The sequence below is a fragment of the Mustela erminea genome, chromosome 11 (assembly GCF_009829155.1).
Source record: "Mustela erminea isolate mMusErm1 chromosome 11, mMusErm1.Pri, whole genome shotgun sequence".
Taxonomy (NCBI): Eukaryota; Metazoa; Chordata; class Mammalia; order Carnivora; family Mustelidae; genus Mustela; species Mustela erminea.
The window spans coordinates 91481190-91504642 of record NC_045624.1 but is presented as its reverse complement, the minus strand read 5'-3'; the positions used below and the strand labels follow the sequence as shown (position 1 = coordinate 91504642).

At 39.4% G+C, this 23453-nt stretch overlaps 1 gene segment (V, D, J or C); it reads left to right on the top strand.

Moving 5' to 3' along the window:
- Positions 1-19470, top strand: part of LOC116568650 — a 51704-nt gene extending 32234 nt beyond the window's left edge. The window contains 4 exon segments of the C gene segment in view: positions 1759-2088; positions 11203-11328; positions 16411-16458; positions 18872-19470. Of these exon segments, the coding sequence occupies positions 1759-2088; positions 11203-11328; positions 16411-16458; positions 18872-19014 (647 nt within the window).
- The last annotated feature ends 3983 nt before the right edge of the window (positions 19471-23453 follow it).

Genomic DNA, 23453 nt, shown 5'->3' with positions numbered 1-23453 from the left:
GAATCCCGCTCTCTCCCCCACCACTCTCTCTTTCTAAAATAAATAAATAAAATCCTAAAAAGAGGAATGCTGAAAAAAATACGTAATACAAATTCCACAAAATATAGGCACAAACCATAAAAAATGTAGAATATTACTTAATGTTCAGTTAACTATCACATTGAAAAAGTTATGGAAGTTCAAGATACCTTTTATCCTGAAAAGAATGAGACTGCAGGACCCTAGATAAAGAAAAGTGACAGGAGGTAGGCATAATGTTTTACCATCCAGATTTTCCCAAGCTTAAGATTGGATTATCAAGTTCTTTACTATGATGAATCAGAAGTATTACTAACAGAAACCAAACTTTGTAAGATGAAAATTAGCTTCTTTAATATATTGAGTAGGGGCAAGAATTATGGGAATACCATGTACTTTGAAAAATAAGTCTTGCTTTATATAATATGATTTTAAAATTAAAACCCAAAATATACAGTTGAGGAAAAATACAGTGTCTTTTATTATAATCAGCAAAATACTATTTATACTCTAAGGAAGATGTACAAAATTAAAAGAAGTATATTATGATCTAATACCTACTTACAGCATGAATTAAAATACTCATCATTGTTTGTTTACTCATTTAGTATAAAAATTGGGAACTCTTGTGCACAGGCAAAAATTCCGAGGAATTTTTTTCCCCTTTCTTCTCAAAGGAGAAATCCTAGTCATTTCTTGGGAAACAGCCATGAAATTATTATTCTAACTCCAAACGACTGGAAAGAGAAAATCAATAAAGCATTTGTATTTCAGTTTGAACTCAAATTGGGAAGAGTATTATTATTTATAATTTGAATCATTAATTAATAATAAATATATAACCAAAGAATATCCCAGTGTTCAAATGATATGCCCTTGAGAATCATGAAGTTTCATTATATAATTTGACATTATATTTACAAGAAACCCTGACCAGAGCTGTTAACATTATATCATTATATGTGACATTATTCAGCAGGTTAAATGAAAGAAAATTGAGGGGTACTACAACAAGTTCAGTAGTCTTAGAGGGCAGATTCAGATTTGGAGGGAAATGCGAAGAGTCAAAATGTGTTGTCTTCTCAGTAATGCTTCAACCTCAAATGAAATTCCAATATAAAATTAGCTTTAAGTGAACATTTCCTGAAGCAAAACAAAATTCTGACCATTACATTAATTGATTGGGTTACTCTAAGAACATTTCTGAAAATAATCAATACATTTTTTTTTTTAAATAGAAGTTTTGGATATATGGCCATTTGGTTTCTAAATTTCAGGCATTGTAAATTATTTGGAGGTGCAGCATTAAACATTGTCCTACTCAAAATCCTGCAGTGGTTTAGATATGAGAACAAGATGTTCTATAAAATCAGAAATCAAGGGGAAGAATTCTAATATTCAGAAATGGGCTTGGAACCCATATTTGTAACTAAAAGGGTAACTTGATAGATTTCCATTCAATCAAGTGATTGTGTATTGTTTAAAAATATTCTGCATTTTGATCTAGGCTCTTTCACTTAATGTCTGTGACTTTGTCAAGTTACATAACCTCTAGAACCTCTTTTCCCGTGGAAACTAAGAAAATAAGCACCTTACAACCCTCTGCAGATGAAAACCTACAATAAGCATTAATTCTGTAGCGACTTTCCTCCCCTTTACTATGTGCTTGTTGTTTCCAAACCACACAATGTTTGTGTTTCTCTAGTTATGTTCTAATTGTTATCCCATTTTCTTCAACAGATAAAAGTCCTGATGAAGATATTTCTCCCAAGCCCACAGTTTTTCTTCCTTCAGTTGCTGAAGTAAAAGTCCATAAGGCTGGCACATATCTTTGTCTTCTTGAGGATTTTTTCCCGGATGTTATCAAGGTAGATTGGCAAGAAAAGGATGACAAAACAATTCTGAAATCCCAGCAGGGAGACACCATGAAGACTAAGGACACATACATGAAATTCAGCTGGCTGACCGTGACTGGAGCATCAATGGATAAAGAACACAAATGTATTGTCAACCACAAAAATAACAGAAGAAAAGTTGATCAAGAGATTCTTTTTCCTTCAATAAACAAAGGTATGTGCACATAAAAATGAATACAACTACACAGAACACTTTGTTTCAAAGGGAAAACCCTACCTTTTCTGTCAAATATATTTTTTAAAGAATTTATTTACTGATTTGGCAGACAGAGATCACAATTAGGCAGAGAGGCAGGCAGAGAGAGAGGAAGGGAAGCAGGCTCCCTGCTTAGCAGAAAACCTGATGCATGGCTCAATCCTAGGACTCTGGGTAATGACCTGAGCCTATGGCAAAGGCTTTAACCCACTGAGCCACCTAGGTGCCCATTTTCTGTCAAGTATTAATGAAAACAAGTACATATAATATTTTCTCTAATGTTGTTTTCTTTAATGATGGCATAAATATCCCACTATTTTAAATAGAATTTGAATAGTATGGGCTTTGAAGGAACCCAGATACCTCAGTCAGTTGAGCATCTGACTCCTCATTTATTCAGCTCAGGTCATGATCTCAGGCTCTTGAGATCAAGATCGCCGTCGGGCTCCGTCGGTCTCCATGCTCAGCACAGGCTCTGCTGGAGTTTCTTTCTGTCTGCCTCTTCTCCCTGTACTCTCTCTTTCTCAAAATAAATAATGAATCTTAAAAAAAGAAATAGTATGCCTATGGAACATACAGAGAAAAAAAAGAAAAACTCACTTAGCTTTTCTCACATCAGTTTCATCATCCAAAATATTATTGTCACCGTGATATAGTTTCTACTTATTGTATGGATTAAATGAAACAATACATGTGAAAGCACCTAGCAACCTTGCACATAAGAAATGTTCAGAGGGGCGCCTGGGTGACTCTGTTGGTTAAATGACTGCCTTTGGCTCAGGTGATGATCCTGAAGTCCCATGATCAAGTCCCACATGAGGGTCCCTACTCAGCAGGGAGTCAGCTTCTCCCTCTGACCCTACCCCCTTTCAATTTTCTATCACTCTCTCTCTCTCTTTTAAATAAATTTTTAAAAAATTTAAAATTTTTTTCAGAGCAATATCCTCACCTTATTTTTAATATAATTTTATTTTATTTTTTCAATGTTCTAAGATTCATTGTTTATGCAATAGTGTCCTCCTTAACACTCATCACCCAGCTGACCCATCACCCACTCCCTTCCAAAAACCCTCAGTTTCTTTCAAAGAGTCCAGTCTTTCATGATTCATCTCCCCCTCCAATTTACTCCAATTCACATTTCCTTTCCTTCTCCTAATATTCTACCTGTTATTCCTTATGCTCCACAAATAAGTGAAACCATATGATAATTGACATTCTCTGCTTGGTTTATTTCCCTCAGCATAATCTGCTCAGGTCCGGTCCTATGTTGATACAAAAGTTGGGTGTTCATCCCTTTTGATGATGGGGTAATATTACTGTTCAGTATATGGACCATATCTTCTTTATCCATTCATCTATGAAGGGCCTATTGGCTCTTTCCACAGTTTGGTGATAGTGGCCATTGCTGCTATGAACATTGGGCTACATATGGCCCTTCTTATCATTACATCTGTATCTTCAGGGTAAATACCCAGTAGTACAATTGCAGGGTGATATGGTAGCTCTATTTTTAATTTCTTGTGGAATCTCCACACTGTTTTCCAAAGTGGCTGCACTAACTTGCATTCCCAACAACACTGAGTGTTCCCCTTTATCTATATCCTCTCCAACACTTGTTGTTTCCTGTCCTGATAATTTTGACCATCCTAACTGGCATAAGACAGTATCTCAATGTGGTTTTGATTTGAGTTTCCCTGATGGCTAATGATGATGAGCATTTTTCCCTGTGTCTGTTAGCCATTTGTATGTCCTTTTTGGAGAACTGTCTGTTCATGTCTTCTGGACTTTTTTGACCTGATTATCTGTTTTTTTGGGTGCTGAGTTTGAGGAGTTCTTTATAGATTTTAGATATCAGCCCTTTGTCTATAGCGTCATTTGGAAATATCTTCTCCTATTCCGTGGGTTTCCTTATAATTTTGTTGACTGTTTCCTTTGCTGTGCAGTAGGTTTTTACCATGATGTAGTTCAAAAGTTCATTTTCACTTTTGTTTCCTTTGCCTTTGGAGACATGTCTTGAAAGAAGTTGCTGTGGTGGATGTTGAAGAGGTTACTGCTTATGTTCTCCAGGATGTTGAGCCTCACATTGAGGTCTTTCACCCATTTCAAGTTTATCTTTTTGTATGGTATAAGAGAATGGTCGAGTTTCATTCTTCCATACATAGCTCTCCTATTTTCCTAGCACCATTTATTGAAGAGACTTTTTCTCCCTCCACCCACTCCGAATGTTTTTTCCCGATTTATCAAAGATTAGTTGACCATGAGTTGAGGATCCATATCAGGGCTCTCTATTCTGTTCCACTGATCTATGTGTCTGTTTTTGTGCCAGTACCATGCTGTCTTAGTGATCGCAGCTTTGTAATATAGCTTGAAATCAGGCAACATGATTCCCCGAGCTTGGTTTTTCCTTTTCAACATTTCCTTGGCAATACGGGGTCTTTTCTCATTCCAAACAAATTTTAAGACTGTTTGTCCCAGCACTTTGAAAAATGCCTGTGGAATTTTGATCGGGATGGCATTGAACGTATAGATTGCTCTGGACAGTAGAGACATTTTAACAATGTTTATTCTTCCAATATAGGAGCATGGAAGGTTTTCCCATCTTTTTGTGACTTCTTCAATTTCTTTCATGAGTGTTCTCTAGTTCCTCCAGTACAGATCCTTCACCTCTTTGGTTAGGTTTGTTCCCGGGTATCTTGTGGTTCTTGATGCTCTAGTAAATGGAATCGATTCCCTAATTTCCCTTTCTATATTTTCATTGTTAGTGTATAAGAAAGCAAGTGATTTCTGTTCCTTGATTTTGTGTCCTGCCACATTCCTGAATTGCTGTCTGAGTTCTAGTATTTTGGGTGTGGAGTCTCTTGGGTTTCCCATATAAAGTATCATGTCATCTGTGAAGAGAGAGAGTTTGACTTCTTTGCCAATTTGAATACATTTGATTTCTTTTTGTTGTCTGATTGCTGTTGCTAGGATTTCTACTATGATGTTGAACAACAGTGGCAAGAGTGGGCATCCTTGTCATCTTTCTGATCTCATTGAGAAGGCTGTCAGGTTTTCCATAGGAGAATGATATTCAGTGTGAGTTTTTCATAGACAGATTTTATGAAGTTGAGGAATGTTCCCTCTATTTCTATACTCTGAAGAGTTTTAATCACAGAAGGATGCTGCATTTTGTCAAATGCTTTTTCTGCATCAATTGAGAGGACCATGTGTTTCTTCTCTCTTCTCTTATTGATTTGTTCTATCATGTGGATTGATTTGCAAATGTTGAACCAAACTTGCATCCCACGGATAAATCCCACCTGGTCATGGTGGATAATCTCTTTAATGTATTGTTGGATCCTATTTGCTAGAATCTTGTTGAGAATCTTGGCATCCATATTTATCAGGGATATTGATCTAAAATTCTTTTTGTTGGGGGCTTTACCTGGTTTGGGGATTAGGGTAATGGTGCCGTCATAGAAAGAGTCTGGAAGTTTTCCTTCTGTTTCTATTCCTTGAAAGAATGTCAGGAGAATAGGTATTATTTCTTCCTTGAATGTTTGATAGATGTCCCCAGGGAATCTGTCAGGTCTGGACTCTTGTTTATTGTGAGGGTTCAATTCACTGCTTCAATCTCGTTATGAGATATTGGTCTATTCAGGTTGTCCATTTCTTCCTGTTTCAGTCTTGGAATTTATAGGTCTCCAGGAATGCATGCACTTCTATGTTGTTTAACTTACTGCCATACCGTGGTTGATAACAACTTCTGATGATTGTTTCTATTTCCTTGGTGTTAGTTGTGATCTCTCCCATTTCAGTTATAACTTTGTTCGTTTGGGTCCTCTCTTTTTTCTTTTGGATCAATCTTGCCAGTGGCTTATCAACCTTATTAATTGTTTCAAAGACCAGCTTCTATTTCGTTGATGTGTTCTACTGTATCTCTAGATTCTAACTCATTAATCTCTACTCTAATCTTAATTATTTTAGTTCTTGTGTTTGGGTTGGCTTCATTGGCTTTTGATTCCCCATTCTTTAAGGTGTAAGGAGAGTTTATGTATTTGGGATTTTTGAATTTTTTTGACCGAGGCTTGGATGACTATATATTTTCCCCTTAGGACTGCCTTTGTCATATCCTGTAGGTTTTGGACTGAGGTGTCTTCATTCTCATTGGTTTCCTTGATTGGTTTAAGTTCTTTCTTGATTTTCCGGTTGATCCAAACATTTTTGAGCAGGATGGTCTTCAGCCTCCAAGTGTTTGAATTCCTTCCAAACTTTTTCTTGTGGTTGAGCTCCAACGTCAAAGCATTGTGTTCTAAGAACATGCAGAGAATAATCTTAGTGTTTTGGTATTGGTTCAGCACTGATTTGCAACCCAGTATGTGGTCTATTCTGGAGAAAGTTTCATGTGCACTCAAGACGAATGAGTATTCTATTGTTTTAGGGTGGAATGTTTTGTATATATATCTACGAGGTCCATCTGATCCAATGTATCATTCAAAGATCTTGTTTCTTTGTTGATTTTCTGCTTAGATGATCTCTCTGTTGCTGGCAGTGGTGTGTTAAGATCCTCTACAATTAATGCATTCATATCATTATGACTCTTTATTTTGATTAACTGCTGTCTTATATAGTTGACTGATCCAATGGTAGGGGCATAAATATTTACAATTGTTAGATCTTCTTGGTGGACAAACCCTTTAAGAATGATGTCATGTCCTTCTGCATCTCTGAATACAGTCCTTAGCTTAAAATCTAATTTATTTGATATAAGAATCACTACCCCAGCTTTCTTTTGAACCCCGTTGGCCTGAACGATGGCTCTCTATCGCTTCAGTTTCAGTCTGGTTTTATTTTAGTTTCCAAATATGTCTCCTATAGACAGCATATGGGTGGGTCCTGTCGTTTTATCCAGTCTACAACCCTGTGCCATTTTATGGCTGCATTTAAGCCGTTCACATTGAGAGTGATTATCGAAAGATAAGTTTTTATTGTCATGATGTTGCCTGTGAAGTCCTTGTTTCTATAGATTGTCTCCATAAATTTCTGTTCTGTGTCACTCTTGGGTTCTTTCTTCTTTTATAGAAACCTCCTTAATATTTCTTGTAGTTCCAGCTTTATGGACGCATACTCTTAAACCTTGCCGTTCTTCGAAGCTCTTTATCTCTCCATCCATTCTGAATGTCAGCCTTGCTGGATAAAGTATTCTTGGCTGCATGTTCTTCTCACTTAGTGCCCTGGCTTGCCAGGTTTCTGTGGACCAGGTCTGACGTTATTCTGCTAGTCCTTCCACTGTACATAGGAATCTTCCCCTAACTGTCCTTAACACATCCTCTCTGATTTTATGACTCATGATTTTCACAAATCACTGTCTGGAGCTCTTTCTAGACTTGTTGATTCTGGGGCGTGTCCTCTCTGCCTCTAGGAAGCAAACACTTGTTCTATTTGCCAGATTATGGAAATTTTCATCCAGTATTTTTTCAACAATATCTTCTAGTCCTCACTCTCTCTCTCCACACCTTCAGGGATCCCAATTATTCTGACATTGGATGTTTCATGGTGTGATTTATTTCCCTAATTCTGTTTTCATGGCTTTTAAGCTATTTGTTCTAGGTCTCCTCCTGATACTTCTTTTCTATTCAGCTTGTCTTCTAGATCATTACTTCAAACTTCTGCCACATTTACTTTAGCTGTTAGAGTATTGAGATTAGATTGGATCTTATTGATAGCATTTTTAATTTCTGCTGGATCAACTCTTACTTCTATCCTTGAAGATTCTTTTTTTGCCACTAATGGTCTTCTCCAACCTAGCCATTGTCTGGATAATTGCTACCCTGAATTCTATTTCCAACATATTGTTTATGTCCATATCCAATAGTTCTGTGGCAGAGGTCATAGTCTCTGAATTTCTCCTCTCTTGGGTGCTCTTCCTCCTAGTCATCTTGGCGAGAGATGGTTGAGGGGATATACATTGGATATATCAAGCATGATCTAGTCAAGGTGCACCTTGGACAGTTTTGGAGCAATTGGAAATCCCCACCAAAAAGAAAGAAGAAAGATAAACAGAGAGAGAAAAGGAGAAAAAAAGGGGAGAAAAAACCCAGCCACAATGAGCCTCAAAAGTAAGATTTACATAAGTAAACGTAAGTAAGTAAGTAAGATTCACATAAGTAAGACTTACATAAAAGAAAAGGAGACCAAGAAAAAAAAAAAAAAGCAGCCAAAATGAGCTCCAAGAATAAGATTTATACAATACATAAACATAAACAACTACACATAAACACTGACAAAATAAGATGGGAAAGGTGTTTATAAAGCCTTGATATGGGTGAGGAAGGTTATTTCAGTTCATCCTGAGTGTATCTTGTTATTTTTGTTAAAGGACTCAACTTTCCAGAAATACAGGGAAATTAAAACTGGTTTATATATAATGGTAGTATTGAATGGGGGGGGGGAGACTACCTTGAAGCTTATATCTATCTATCTATCTATCTATCTATCTATCATCTATCTATCATCTATATCTATATCTATCTATATATACATATTTTTTAAAAAAGAAACACGTATATGTAAGAAAAAAGTTCAAGTTAAAAAGTTATTATGTAATGTGCTGTATTAAACATCTAGTTGTAGTGGTGAGTTATTTTAAAAAATAACAAAATAAGAATGAGAACAAATTTTTAAAAATTTGTTTATGAAATATACAGGTTTGGGGGTAATACTGGGGTCTTAATATATTGTTTTACCCTTATTGTTGGGGTTTTACAGTTTTATGGAGATCCTGTGGTTATTGTCCTCTTGTTCTTTCAGCTTGTCTTCTGGGGGCAGGGTCTGTGCATTGTTTTTCAGTCAGTCTTGCCTGGGCTGAGTTGCCCTGCCACCTGTCAAGGGGCTGGGCTCTGTGAAACCAGCTTTTCAAGCTTTTGTCTGGAGGCTTTTGTTCTTACATGGCCTTTTGTGGCTTTTTGGAGGGTTAGTGCAAAGTAAACTGTCCACACCCAGACCTCTGCCTCAGAGAGAAGTCTCAGTCTACTCCTCTCTGGATTGTTCAGAATACAGACTTCCCCTTTGCAAACTCCATTGAACACTGCAAAATGCCACAGGCATTGCCTACTCCCATCCACCACCTCGGTAGTCACCCTGAGGTCCACACTTGTCTCTGCACCCCAGTGCCCTAAAACAGTGAGCAATATTGGTCCAGCTGAGCCTGATTCTGGTGACTGTTGTTGCTGACTGTCTGGAGTCCATGCCCATCCTGGGTGCACTCCGACCCAGTGGTAGTGCAGGTCATGGAAGGCTGTGGGCCCAGGGACCTCAGGTAGGAGCTTGTACGAGGCTCTCAGTTGTGGGTAGGGGTATGCCCAGCACCAGTGGTGGTACAAGAAGTGGAAAGCTGCGTTCTCAGGGACCACTGGCAGAGCCCCTGTCAGTGTCTCTCAGGCTTGGGTGGGTGCAAGCTGTGACCACCCTTGAACCATGGGCTTAGGTTTGTGCCTGAGGCCGCCCAATTCTACCAATTGTTCCTCAAGACCCTTTGTTCTTTTTGTGTACTTTTAACCAGACTTCAATTTAATGATGGTCTGCAAGCACAGGACACTTTAATATTGTTGTATTATTTCCCAATATGTTGCTTCTGGTGGCTCCCTCCCCTTCTGTTTATCCTCCGATACAACTCTGAACACTCCCACTCTGCTTTTCCCCTCCACTGATGATCTTCTGCCCCTATAGAGATCCAGAAATGTATAGTCTTATATCTCAGGCTGATTTCATGGGTGTTCAGAGTGTTCTAGTAGATATTTAGCTCACTTTAGGGGACAGGTAGAAACAGGGTCTCTTACTTCTCTGCCATCTTTCCCAGAGTGCCCCGCTCATTTTTAAAATGAAATATTCAGAGGGCCTACTTTTCATGATTTTACTTGATCAGGAAAGAAAAACAATTATATATCTTTCAAGAATATTCTTCTCAGCATCACAGTCCTTCTCACCTTAATCTTGCTCAACTCAAAGTATGACCCACCAGCAATGAGTTACAGGGCACAAAATGGTGTTCATTTGATGGAGCCGAATCACAGCTCAACCTGAAATAGTAATTTGGCTACTGAGGTTTTAGTATGATATTGAGGTTTTCAGATTTGAATTTTATATACCAGAAAAAGGTGAAGTGTCATTAATTAAGCTTGGGTGAGGCTCATATGTATAAAGTTTCTTTCATTCTACAAAATGAATACATTTCTTTCAATTAGTAAAGCTGTTCAGCAAACATTATTGCAGTCCTAGTGAATGCCAGGCTGGAAGGGATGCAAGATGAACCACTATCCCAATGAAGATCATTACTCTAATGCAAATAGTCTTTTCCTAATCACTCGGGGTCCCTTATGGTTCAAGTATGATTCAGGTGTGGTGTCCCAATGGCACCCCATTGATGCAGACACCAGTTTAGACCTTGTGGGCAGCCAACTGAAAGTGCCCTAGCCCACGGTGATCCAGTAACTCAGTAGATTCAGTAATGTCCCGAAATAAACATCACAGACCAAGGCTATAGAAGTCTCTTAAGAAGTAGCCAGTTTATACTTTTCTCTGTGATTCACAAGCAATTTTTAAGCAGTGAGAAACAAACACATAACAAGAACTGTAAAGAGCTTTCTATATACAAGTTTAAATTTCTGAAGTAAATCTTTGTCTTCTTGAACGTTGGGGGAAAAAAATAGAATCCACATGCCTAAAATTGTAACACTCATTTTAAGGCTCCAAGTCACTAAACCAAGACTTAATACCTAACCCAAGTACAATTTCAACCCTCCAGAAGAGTAACATTTACCCAGGCAACATGGGCATTTCCTGATCAGCCCCAGAAAGATTCCTGATGGATCCCCTCTTTCCCTTTGGGAAACTGACCTTGCCTAAAACAATGGATTCTTTGCTAAGAATTTTTTTTCTTCTCCCTCACTATTGTTAAAAAGGTTTCCTTTCTTCTAACCCTTTTGAGTTCCCCTCTACTTCCTAGAAGGGATGCTGAGTGATTCATTATAGACTGATTAATAACACTATTATATCTTTAACATTTACTTAGTTCCAATTTTTGTTCGTTAACAGGTTTGATGGCTGCGACAGAATCTGAAATGGACTCCCAGGGACATTCAGAAACAAAGCGAAACACAGTGGTGTTGACCGTGAGTCCTTTGAATTCACGATTTCACTCACCTGATCCAATGGCTGTGGGTGAGTTTTTGGCTCTATGCTCTACTCTATTTTTGTTCAAACTCCTATTGTAATTGATTTTGCTTTACAGGGCAGGCCAGCTTGGGGTGGCAGAGTGTTATGCTAGTGTTAAGTTGAGATAGCATGTTTTTTTCAGCTCTGTTGAGCTAATATATTTGCCCAGAAGCCAACTGACTTGGCACACAACCAAGCCTCTAAACTTTCAGACCGAGTTCCCCAGGTGGAACCCTCAGGAAGTGTCTAGGAGAATTGGTGTTGCACAAGAGTCTTCTTTGGCCAGAGCTCAGTAACATCTCTTACTGGCCACACACTAATATGTGCATAATTTTTAGTCTTTGGTGTAGACCATGAGTTGTGGGGCAGAGGGAGAGGGAAAAGCAGACTTGCCACTGAACAGGGAGTTTCAAATGGAGATTGATCCCAGCACCCCAGGATCAGGACATGAGCTGAATGCAGATGCTTAACAGACTGGGCCACCCAGGAGAGTCCAAATTACAAATCTAAAACTTCTTTTGTGTTTTGAGGAACTGGCTTGGTAACCAACAGGTTGGAGACCTCAAAAGTACAAAACAGCTACCCTTGTCTAACCTGTCAGGTCCATAATTCTGGAACAACTGCTTACTTTCTGGAGGCTTCATGCCTCCTCCCTCTAGGTTCCTTGAACACCTGCAGCTGGACTTCATTCCACTGCCAGTTGGTACATGTTGTCAATATGACCTTGTCATTATTTGTATATTTTCTGCGTGGGGTTAAGCCTTTCCCTATCAAGAGGCTGATGTTCTCATTGTGGCAAAGACATTGTTAAAAATGGGTTTCCTCTTTGGGAGACACCTTCTGTGATCTCTAGTGACTAGGGCACATAATTCACAGGGAACTGTCACATAATTCACAGGGAAAATCACAGGAGCCTTTAGGAACACCTTGCAAACTTCCTGGAATTGTCTCAGTGTACAAACTTCTGCTGATCCTTTGGATGTGAGTCCTCAGTATCTGTTGCTCAAGCCTGTCATCACCAGGCTACAGAAACCTTCTTAGAGCACAGTTAAAGGATCCTCTCAGTTACAGGGTGCAGCCTGGTGATTAGGTATGTAAGACACAACATCAGAGCAAGATAGCCCTGGACATTTCCAGTAGAAGAGGGACATTACCAAGTGTTCCTGCTATAAAACTAATAGTTGAACCTTGTACACATTCCATAGCTACAGAAGTCTCCACCTGATCCCTGGTCCTGCCCAGGCCCTGGTGTTTCTGAATCAAATTGAGGGAAAGAGAAGTAGTTGACATCCAAATAGACTGCTTTCATCTAGACAGGGGTTCAAAGCTTTATACTTTAAATATGAAATCCTTTCTCCCTCTTTTCTTTTCCTTTACTCTGTCAATAGCCTGTATCTCCTCCTGTATGCCAAGAGGCCTAATCTCTGGAATCAGAGCTACCTAGCAAAAAATATAACCCTGGTCCTAATTTCTCTCAATGTCAATAAGACATCTCATTGGTTGATTACCATAAAGTTCTATTGGGAGTTAGTTAGGAATTACGAAGAAACCACTGGGATTCACTCCTTTGGCTGGCCCTACTTCCTCGGTGAGGGATAATTATAAAGAAGTACAGTCAAGACCTTTCACTTCATTCTTGAAGTTGCTGCAGAAACCCTCCTAAAGCAAAGGATAGCCTCCCCCCAAAATCAAAAAACAAATAAACAAACAAACAAAACCCTTTGACTCTGACCAAAGCAGTTCTTGAAAATAAAATAGCCCTTGATTATGACTTGGCTGAGCAAGATGGATCTTTGCTGTAGGCAACACCAAGTTCTATACCAAGTTGGACATTATTGGGAAAATTAAAACCCAATAACATCAGATATTGGTGTCAACAATGTGGCTTAACAGAGTTACTCATTTAATAGGGTCTTTCTTACTTATTTGATTTTAATTGCTTGAAGTCTTGGGGACTATGACAAACATGAGGAATTATCCTGTTTAGAGGCATCATAATAATCTGCCTGGTGTGTTATGTCCTCTCAAAAGCTTTACATGCAAATTCAAAGCCAGTAATCTCCAAGCAAATGAGCTAAGACTGGAACATTTCAACGAATGAAGAGAATGACCAACTCAAAAAAAAAAAAAATCAAAAATTGTTAAAGTTGAAATTGAAACCTGTGACTATCACAAGGGTTAAGTAAAAAGGTTAAGACCTGTTAATATCACCCAGAGGAACAACAATTACTGTGAGAATGTCAGAGCAGGTGCTGAGAGTGGTGTTAATGCCTTCAATTTATAACCCATCTCTCAGTTCAGCTGAGAGTCTGATCAAAAGGCAGAGTTGTTAAAAAGGAAAACCACAGGCTCAAAATATACTCAGTTAGCTTAAGGCCACAAGTCATTAAAATCTTCATACCTACCCAGCTGCAGAGTCAACACCCAGAAGTGCAACCTTATTGAGTGGATATGGGATCTTCCTGGTCCGCACTAGGAGGTTTACTGATGGTCCCCCTTCATTCCCCATAGGAGGATGACCTTGCCTCAGCCAATGGTTTCCTTGCTGATAATTTCTTTTTCACTCCCTATCTTGAAAAACCTATTTCTTATTGGCCTTTGAAGCTCCTCTCTACTTCCTAGATAGGATGATGCCTGACTCATGAATAGGTTTATAAATATAGCCAGTTAAATTTTTAAAATTATACAGTTTTGAATTTTTGCTATTTCCCAGATTCCTAGCTTGTCCAATGACCAAATTCGTGTTAAACATTTATTTTATCTGACCTATGATGAAGATCAAATGAAATTATGCCAGTGAAAATGCTTGTTGAAAACACAACATGGATGAATTTATTCCTATATTCATTGTATTTATTTATATATTTTCCTAATACTAACTTAAGTTAGATTATAAGTCACCCCTAAGTTTTTTATTTCTATAGCTAAGAGAAAGGAAGCAAATGAGCAAGGCATAAATTTAATGTAACCCCTTGGCTGAAGTATCCTGTTAGGTTTTGATTTCTCTAGTGTGCAAAGAAAAGGAAAAAGTATAGTAAGTTTCATGGTGATAATTATGGTAAGGGAGAAGTTCCTGTGTATATGATGTGTTTTACTTAGCATTTCTGAAAGGAATGTCTCCAAGTTCTTCTCATAGCAACAAAGATAATGAGGCATTTCTGTTAATGCAATTTTATAGCAGATTTCTAATACTGGTTCATGGAATTTTCTTTTTTTTAAAGATTTTATTTATTTATTTGAGAGAGAGAGAGAGAGAGTGAGAGAAGCAGATTCCCTGCTGAGCAGGGCACCTGATGTGGTGCTAGATCCCAGGACCCAGATATCATGACCTGAGCCAAAGGCAGATGCCCAACTGACTGAGCCACCCAGGCATCCTTGTTTTTGTTTTTGATAAAAACATGTATATATGTATATAAAAATAAAAAAGAAAATAGAAAAGAAAAAGGGTAAAACAAAAGAGCCTTGCGACTCTCTCTTCCTGTATCCTGTGGTCAATGATCATTTTACTGATTTTTATCTTTGCATGTATGTTGGGTGCTTTTGTGTTTTATTTTGTCTTCTACACTATGGGTAAATACAACTCATTTTTTGTGTGTGGTCAGATGGCTCTATATGTGACTTAGTCTTCATTCTAACCCTGCAAATGAGTTCACATTCAGGGGCGAATGGGTGGTTCAGTTGGTTAAGCACAGGCCTTTGGCTCAGGTCTTAATCCCAGCCAGGGTCATGGGATTGAGCTCTGCATTGGGCCCCCTGTTTATTTTTTAATATTTTTATTTATTTATTTATTTATTTGACACCGAGAGAGAGAGAGAGAGAGAGAGAATGAGGAAGAGAGAGGGGGGGGCCTAATTAGGGGGAGCTACAGGCAAGCAGAGGGAGAGGGAGAAGCAGGATCCCCACTGAGCAAGGATCCTGAAGGGTGGCTGGATCCCAGGACCCAGGATCATGATCTGAGCCAAAGAAAGCCACTTTACCAACTAAGCCACCCAGGTGCCCTTGGGCTCTCTGTTTAGTGGGGAGTCTGCTTCTCCCTCTACCTCTGTCTCTTTCCCCTTCTCATACTCTCTCCCTCTCAAATAAATAAATAATTTGTTTAAAAAATGAGCATCTGTAATGAAAAGGTCATTGGCTAAGATGAAAGACTAAGATATCTGGAATAGATGGTGTTTGACAGTGCACAATGGGGAGTTATGTTAGATTTCTATGGGGTAGTTTAAACGGTGCTTTTCACATGCTCTCACTCATCTAAGCGCCCACAACCATCCTTTGAGGGCTGGCTCTAACAATCACTGCTATGATAGACTCTTGAAATCTTATTTCCTTCTGGGTAAGATGGAGTCCTCCAAATTCAGCTTATATCAGTGTAACTGGGGGATCAGATGACATAAAACATGTGAACCTTTAACATAGTGTCTGTCATAATAATAATCATTTAATAGGTATTAGCTTTCATACATATTGTTGTCATATCTGCAAATACCACCACTCCAGAAAATCATGTGTGGTATCTGGGGATGAATCACACTGAAGCTTGTGTGATTTGAAAGGTAGGACTGCTTTCTTTTGATTAGATGGTAAATTTACCTAAACCAGACTCCTTCCAACATGTAAGATTCTGCTGTGATTCTAGGGTTGGATGGATTCATCTTGGTAACATCACTTCAAGTCAACAGTGGGTGCTGAGGACTGTGCAGCAGCCAGTTTCTGGTTATTTTTCCATTCAACAAGTTTGTATATGACACCTACTTTGCAGCAGGCAGTGTGCTAGGAGTTATGAGCACAGAAGGAAAATAAGATAGTCTTAGGCACTTACCCTCCAGCTATGGGGGGAAAAAAAAGAAAGAAATGCATAATTCATGAAGTTCAACATCTTCATATACAGAAATACAATTTTAAATTGATTTACTGAATTACACAGACTCAGAACAATCAATTCTGGAATTGTGGGGCTCATATTAGTAAAGGCTCCTCTCTCCTAATTGTTATCTATCATCTATCATCTACCTATCTATCTATCTACAACACAGACACACATCAAATAATGGATTTGTACATTTGAATAATACTTGCAGTCATTTCTTTCAGAGTTTGCTGCTATTAACTCCACAAAATCTTCTCTGAATGATGAAATTGGCAAGATTTTGTCTATGTTTGCCTTTATGTTCTGCTGTAGCATTTTTTCCTCCTCATCAACATCACCCTTGAACTGCCCTGGCTTCAGGAAAGACCTCAGAATGGCTGGATCTTGAACAATAGACTGAGTGATATTTTAAGACAATCCATCATCTCTCAGGAATCATCATCACACAGTAAATGCTGCTTTGGGTGTGAGAGGACTATAAATTAGGGGTGCAGTGATGTGATCTGAATTCTTTCAACAATGGAATTCATTCACTTCTGTGACCTTTGTTACTACTGACTGAGGAAAACAGGATATCAATCGCTTCTGGATTGCTTTTCAGATTGCTTCTAGGATAAAAAAAATTGTTCTTGCTGGTGGTTAATAACATGACCTAACACTGAGAGCTTCTCATACAGAAGGTGTGCTGCACTGTGAGTGCATTTTGTTTAATTCTCCTAATACTCACTGTGAAGGATTTTATTTGTCTCCATACCACACAGCAAGATCTAAGGCTTCATCCCAGACCATCTGAATCGAAAGATCATATACTATCTTAGTTTCTATTCTTCCTCTAATTCCCAAAGCCGAGACCCTGAGACAGGTGTACACATGGGGAAGGGTGTGAGCGCAGGCCTTCTGGTGCCACAGAGTGGGCTTAAACTCCACTCTTTTAATTATCAATTGCATGACTATGGCTAAACTATTTTACTGTAAGGGCTTACTTGATCAGTACTGGCCTCATCCCCATAGAATAGCCATCCCGATATATAGGTAGTGAACTTAGATTGACCCTGCCCCTTCCCCCAAGAGGAAGGTGCTTAGAAACAGAACCAGTGAAATATAGTCAGCTGGTGAAATACAGCCAGCTGGTAAAATATGGTCGAATAGCCCCCGATAACGGAGCGCAAATACCAGGACATGTCAATCATGGTGGAGATAATGGGTCCAGATACCAGGATATGTTTGGCCAGGTGGAGACATCCAATCCGTAAAAGCACACCTATTACCTCTCTACCCGCTAAGGAATGTGAGCCCCACCTTTCAGGCGCCAAACTAAGGTGCCAATTCTAGCGAAGGTGATAGGCTGAATTAAATGACTATCATAAGGTAGGGTGTAATCCGATTGGCCGACCGTGTGTAACCTAGCTTGATTGTATGACGTTCTCTGTGTGCCACATTCTCATTGGCCAGGCTCAACTCTATGGCTTTTACTCAATAACTGGCCTATGAGAATAGGAGGGGGTTGCCTTCCCTTTGTGAAAGGCGACCCCCACGGGTGGGTTTGGTTCTCAGTGCTGGCACAAAATAAAACCCTGCTTAACTTTTCCTTTGTATGGGTCTCGTCCTTTTGTCCATGGACCCTTCATTTACATATTCTGAACACACCAAAAATGATACAAATAACACCTAACTCAGTCATAGAAGATATAACGTGACATATGTGAAATGTCTAGCATAGGTATCTCACTTAGCTGTTACATCGTAAGTACTAGCTCCTGGCGTTTTCTCCCCACATATGAACAAAGGTAATGATGAACTTTGGTTCTAGCCCTGCTGATCCAACCTCCGTGTCCAGTATCAAGGGACTTGTGGACTGTAACCGTCATCATCACCATCTTCATTATCATCATCCTAATTTATAGTTTTGCTTAATCATTTTGATGTCTTTGTTATTTTTTGCATGTGAATATGCAGAATTATATAGAGCAGCTGAGAACGTGTTCTTAAATGCCGTGTTGCTGGGATTGAAATCTGGCTTCTGGTACTTACTAGTTGCATGAAATCAGCCCTTCTCTCTCTGTTCTCAGTTAATTTGTAAAAAAGGAAGTGAAAATCATAATAATCTCATAGTTTATTGAAGAATTAAATAAGGTTAGGCTTTGCATACAAAGCTGCCAAAATAAGTAACAGCTAGTTTGTACTTAGTGGATATTGCCTCTTACTCTTTCTTTTTTCATGAGTCAGATTTATAAGATCCAACACAATTCTGAAGTGTTACAAAGTCCAACAAAGTTGTATCTGTTTTAAGCTAATTGCTATCCCTGAAATTTCTACAGAACTTATATTGCTTCTTATTCTCACTTGAAAACATGGTAGGGAAGAAGTAATGGTAAAAGCTATTTATCACCAATGCCTTTTTCCCATTGGATTCATTCATTATAAACACAACCTTACTTTTTCTTACTTGGGAATGTTCTAGGTGAATTTCAGGTGTTTGAGTGACTTGACCAGCAAACTGTGTCTGAGTTGTCTTGGGGACGGTGGTGGTGGAGATGGTGATATAAGTGTTTATTCTCTAGTTGGGCTGGTGGGAGTGTGTCACTTTAACCTAAGTCATCAGAAGTGTACACAGTCACCCTTCGCCCATTAATAAGTCCTGGCCTTTCAAAGCAACACGTGAAATTAATGAAATGCTTCTTTTAGACACCCTGCAGCTGCAACTTGGGAACACATCTGCCTACTATACCTATCTCCTCCTTCTCCTGAAGAGCCTGGTCTACTCCATCTTCATCGTCATCTGTCTTCTTGGGAGACCAGCACTCAGTGGCAGTGGGAAGAGTTCCTAACACATGGCGGCACAAGGTGTCACTTCTTGCCATTGGCTGGTGTCCCTAAAAGTATCTGCTGAGGATCTAGTGAGCCTTCTTTCTGACATTGGGTTATTTCATTTCACATGTGTCTTCTTCTTGTGTCATTATCTGGGAACAGGCTTACAAACCCCTGGGCGAACAGAAGCTTTCACTCTGCAGCTAGAATAGATTCCGCCATGACTCCAGGGTGGGGTTATGGGGCATCCACAGAGTCTTCTGCACCACCTCCTCATTGTTGTCCACCAGCTCTCAGCCACCCAGTCCCCATGCCTCTGGGTACAGCCACAATACACCTTATAACTGCATTCCTTGAACTCTTTAACCAGATAACTGCCTTGAAGACTTTATTTTATAAACCTGGGAGCCACCATGCTTGTTACCTCAGATTTGTGTGTTTTTCATAATAGGCACAATAAACGCAATCAAAAGCCTTCTCTGGCCTCTGTGTAATTTATTTAGTGCTGAGAGTCCAAAGTAAAGGACAGCATGACAACTGAGTCTTCCAATTCAGCATCACTTGTAATAATGGTCAATTCCACATTTCTAATTCTTTCTCTGAGATTGTCCTTATGATGCTTTCTTTGGGGCACTGATCCTAGGTGAGCCACAGACAGCGAAAGTTTCCAGGTTATTTCTCCTGCAAAGTTTAGCAGATTCAGACCTATTGGGTTAAATACACTCTGGTGGTGACACTATAACATGTTGCAATACTGGTGGCTGTGCTCAGACCTGTTCCAGTGTGTCACAGGCACCATGTTTCCTGATGTCACAAGAACCCCAAGAGAGCTGCACTAACACTGAAAAGGTAGAATGGCAGAGAGGTTAAGTGCTGGACATCTGAACTCCATACGCTTGGGCTTAAATCTTGGTTCTATGCCTACTTGAACTTTCTGTGACATAGTTTTTTCATTTGTCAAGTGCACTTTAAGTGACCCATCTCTTGGAGTTGTGTAGATAAAATGAGTTAACTTTCCTGGGTACCTGTGAGTGCTCAACAACATTAGCCTCTACTGTTGGCAGCTCTACATTAGAAATAAGAGAAACACACATGTACACATGCACACACACTAACAATTAGGGCACTCATTAATATGTGTGTGTATATTTCTATACACATGGATGTAAAATAAAATATTCAGTGTGTGGTAATTGCAAAAAAGGTAGTGATGGTTTATTTTTCTATTTTTGTTAACAAATCCATTTAATGTAGTAACTTTAATATATTAGAATTTAAACAATATCTCATTTAAAATTGGGAAGCGTTTTTCTTTATTTACAATCAGGTTCGGTTCTTGTGAAACAGGTGCTTTTGGAAACCAATTTGAGGTTCCCATATTGAAACAACATAAAATCCATCAGATACAAAAAAGAGGAAATTTAATTTTCATTTACTCCTTGTCAAAAATTTCTTCAGACCCCTTAGGACAAATGTCTGGGCCCTTACTCAGACATGTAGAACTATTTCTGCATGTTGAAAGCATGGAGGCACAGAGAGGAAACTAGCAAATTACTTAAGCCGTGTGGGCTAATATCACTGCTGGGGGACCTAGGCACTGTGTCCTGTGGCTCAACTCTCTAGCACGTTCCTTCCCCAACTGGACCTGGGCTGCCCTGGACTGGGAGGTGCAAAGAGGGGAGGGTGGTTGTCCTGGAAGCAGTGTGGGTGGAAGGAGGGCGCTATGTTCTCCTTCAAATGTGGTTGATTCCTGGAAGTGCTTGAAGTCAAGCTGGCCCCTGCTGGTTGGGGCTCTGCAACCACTAGCTCTGGTGCTGAAAGATGAAATAAGAACAGTTAAACCACAGCCAACTTTGCTCCTTTTCAAAAGGCCACAGCTAATGGAACAAAAATATCCACCTGCACACAAGCTTCTACTCTTAAATATACTCTTTGGCTGTGGGTGAGGGTCCCTCTATTTATACCAAGCTCATTCCTATAGCTGCTATGTGAGTTAGGATTGTATGCCCAGGGCTGTTGAGTTGCTGCACACTCAGTCCATTCCAATGACACTGTTCTGAAGGAAACAGTAGAGATTTCTTTTTTTTTTTAATTTTTATTTTTTTTTTTATAAACATGTATTTTTATCCCCAGGGGTACACGTCTGTGAATCGCCAGGTTTACACACTTCACAGCACTCACCAAAGCACGTACCCTCCCCAATGTCCATAACCCTACCCCCCTTCTCTCAACCCCCCTCCCCCCAGCAACCCTCAGTTTGTTTTGTAAGATTAAGGGTCACTTATGGTTTGTCTCCCTCCCAATCCCATCTTGTTTCATTGATTCTTCTCCTACCCACATGGGGGCTTAAACAGTAGAGATTTTTTATAGCACTAGGTGATCCCCGACATTCCACCAGGATCTGTGCTTTTCCATGGCAGGTGATTTACTGAGGCTCAGACTTTTGGTTTCATTTTGTACGTGTAGGCAGGGTGACATGAGACCCATGCCCATGAGGTTACTAGCATAGGATGACCGTAGATGACCCAACAGCAGGTGCTTCTTTCCTCACAAGAACACGTGGACATACGGAGGCTCTGAGTTCAACTGTGTCACTGAATTTCACAGACTGAGTCATGCCAGTCCCCTACAGGGACAAGTGACTGCAGGGCCAGGCTGAGCAATGCTCAGTAGAAGACTTGCACAACAGATAAGTGTGTTTGAGGGGGGGTGTGGAGCAGAGGGTGGCTGTTCAGTGATGTGAGCATAAAAAGTAAGTGTCCACACCCACACCCCACCCAAACATGGAACAGAGATTGTGCCCAATCCCGGGATCCACTCTGTTCAGGCCTTGGGGAAACAAAACTCTACTGCAGACATCACTGCTTTGGCTTTTACAGTCTGACTTCACAAAGCATATTCTCACCAAAGCCTTCACTACTCTTGTTCTATACAGAGAACCAACATCTGTGTGAGCTTTGGCTTCCATGACCTTGGGCCCATGTTACTCCTTCAGCCCAGCATGTTTGGGAGAGAGCTCTTTCTCAGGGTACATTGTAAATTCATCTCTTGCTTAGACATCATCAGTGGACCTGGTGTATATGTGGCTCTCCATTTGACACAGGATATTATGTCACCACACCACCGAATTCTGGAGACTTGGGTCCCAATGCCAGAATGTACATACCCTTCTCGCCCCCTTCTCCACCTTACAAAACTCTTTCTGGTTAATCCTCAGACTCCCACACCCCTCCTATTGGCACTTCTGTCATTTGGTCTGTTCTCAGAACAGCACAGATGGAGCTTACCTGACCTACACAAATGCACACATTTGTGTCATTACATCCAGCAATTTTTTATTCATGAAATAGCTCTGACAAAATAATACTTGTTTTCTATCATGGATATTTTTCTCTAAAACCAGAAAAAATCAAAAATTCTATGAATAGAAGAAAAGTTAAATAATTATTATATTTCCATGAAATATTTTGCACTAAAATTTATATTTATGTAATAGGCAATGATTCTGTAAATATTCATGCTATCAAGCAAAAGCAAAAATGTAGTGAAAAACCTGTATATTCCATAAGACCATATTTATAAAAATAAAAACCTATACATATATGTGTGTGTTTTTGCAAATCAGAAAAAGAAAATAACCAGGTGATTTCAATCATTTCTGGATCTTCCAAAATCTCTACAGCAAAATGACTTTATTAGTTTTACATTAGAATTTAAAACAAGATATGAATAATATCAGCGATATGACCAGAATTATGTGAACGTGCAAACACACAATGAGAGACGAACTGTCCACAGTGATGTGTCACAGAGTTCTATGATTCTTTTTCTCTGCAAATTTTTTTTTTTTTAAAGCCTGTGTTACTGTCACAATCAGGGAAGAGACATAAAAAAAGTAGCCGCGGGAAGACCAGGGTAGTAGGTGAGGGATAGATCCAACTCACACGAAGGAAGCAGCCTGCCTCACAGTTGCTTTAATCTTCTCAGATAATATACCTCAAAGAGGATATTTTCTTTTCCTGAGAATGTCTGCTGCATTATAGCCAAAAACCTGTCTGGTATAGGCGAGTAAGTACCAGAGAAACTTAAGAAAAATGTGTTCCACATCTTAAACTCATAATGTCACAAAGTTCAGGAGAAGTTTTTGGTAAAATACACAGACAAGGCATCGCTGTTAGTAGGCTTCACTTTCCAGCCTATTAAACTGCTGTAGAGACACTGGGGCAGATTACATGCCTCTCACCTGGAAACGAGTCTGAGGAGATGGTCACACCACGTCTTCCTGTTTCTAGGCTCACTGCCCACCTGTCAAGATAATGGCGTTTGAGCCTCAAGGGGCTGACATGTCTTGGGATTATTTGGGAATTCTAAATAAAGCCAAAGATTGGATTAAAACATAGTCATATGTATAGTTTACATAATTTAAAAGTGAATGTTAGCAAGGTTCTCTTTATGGTCA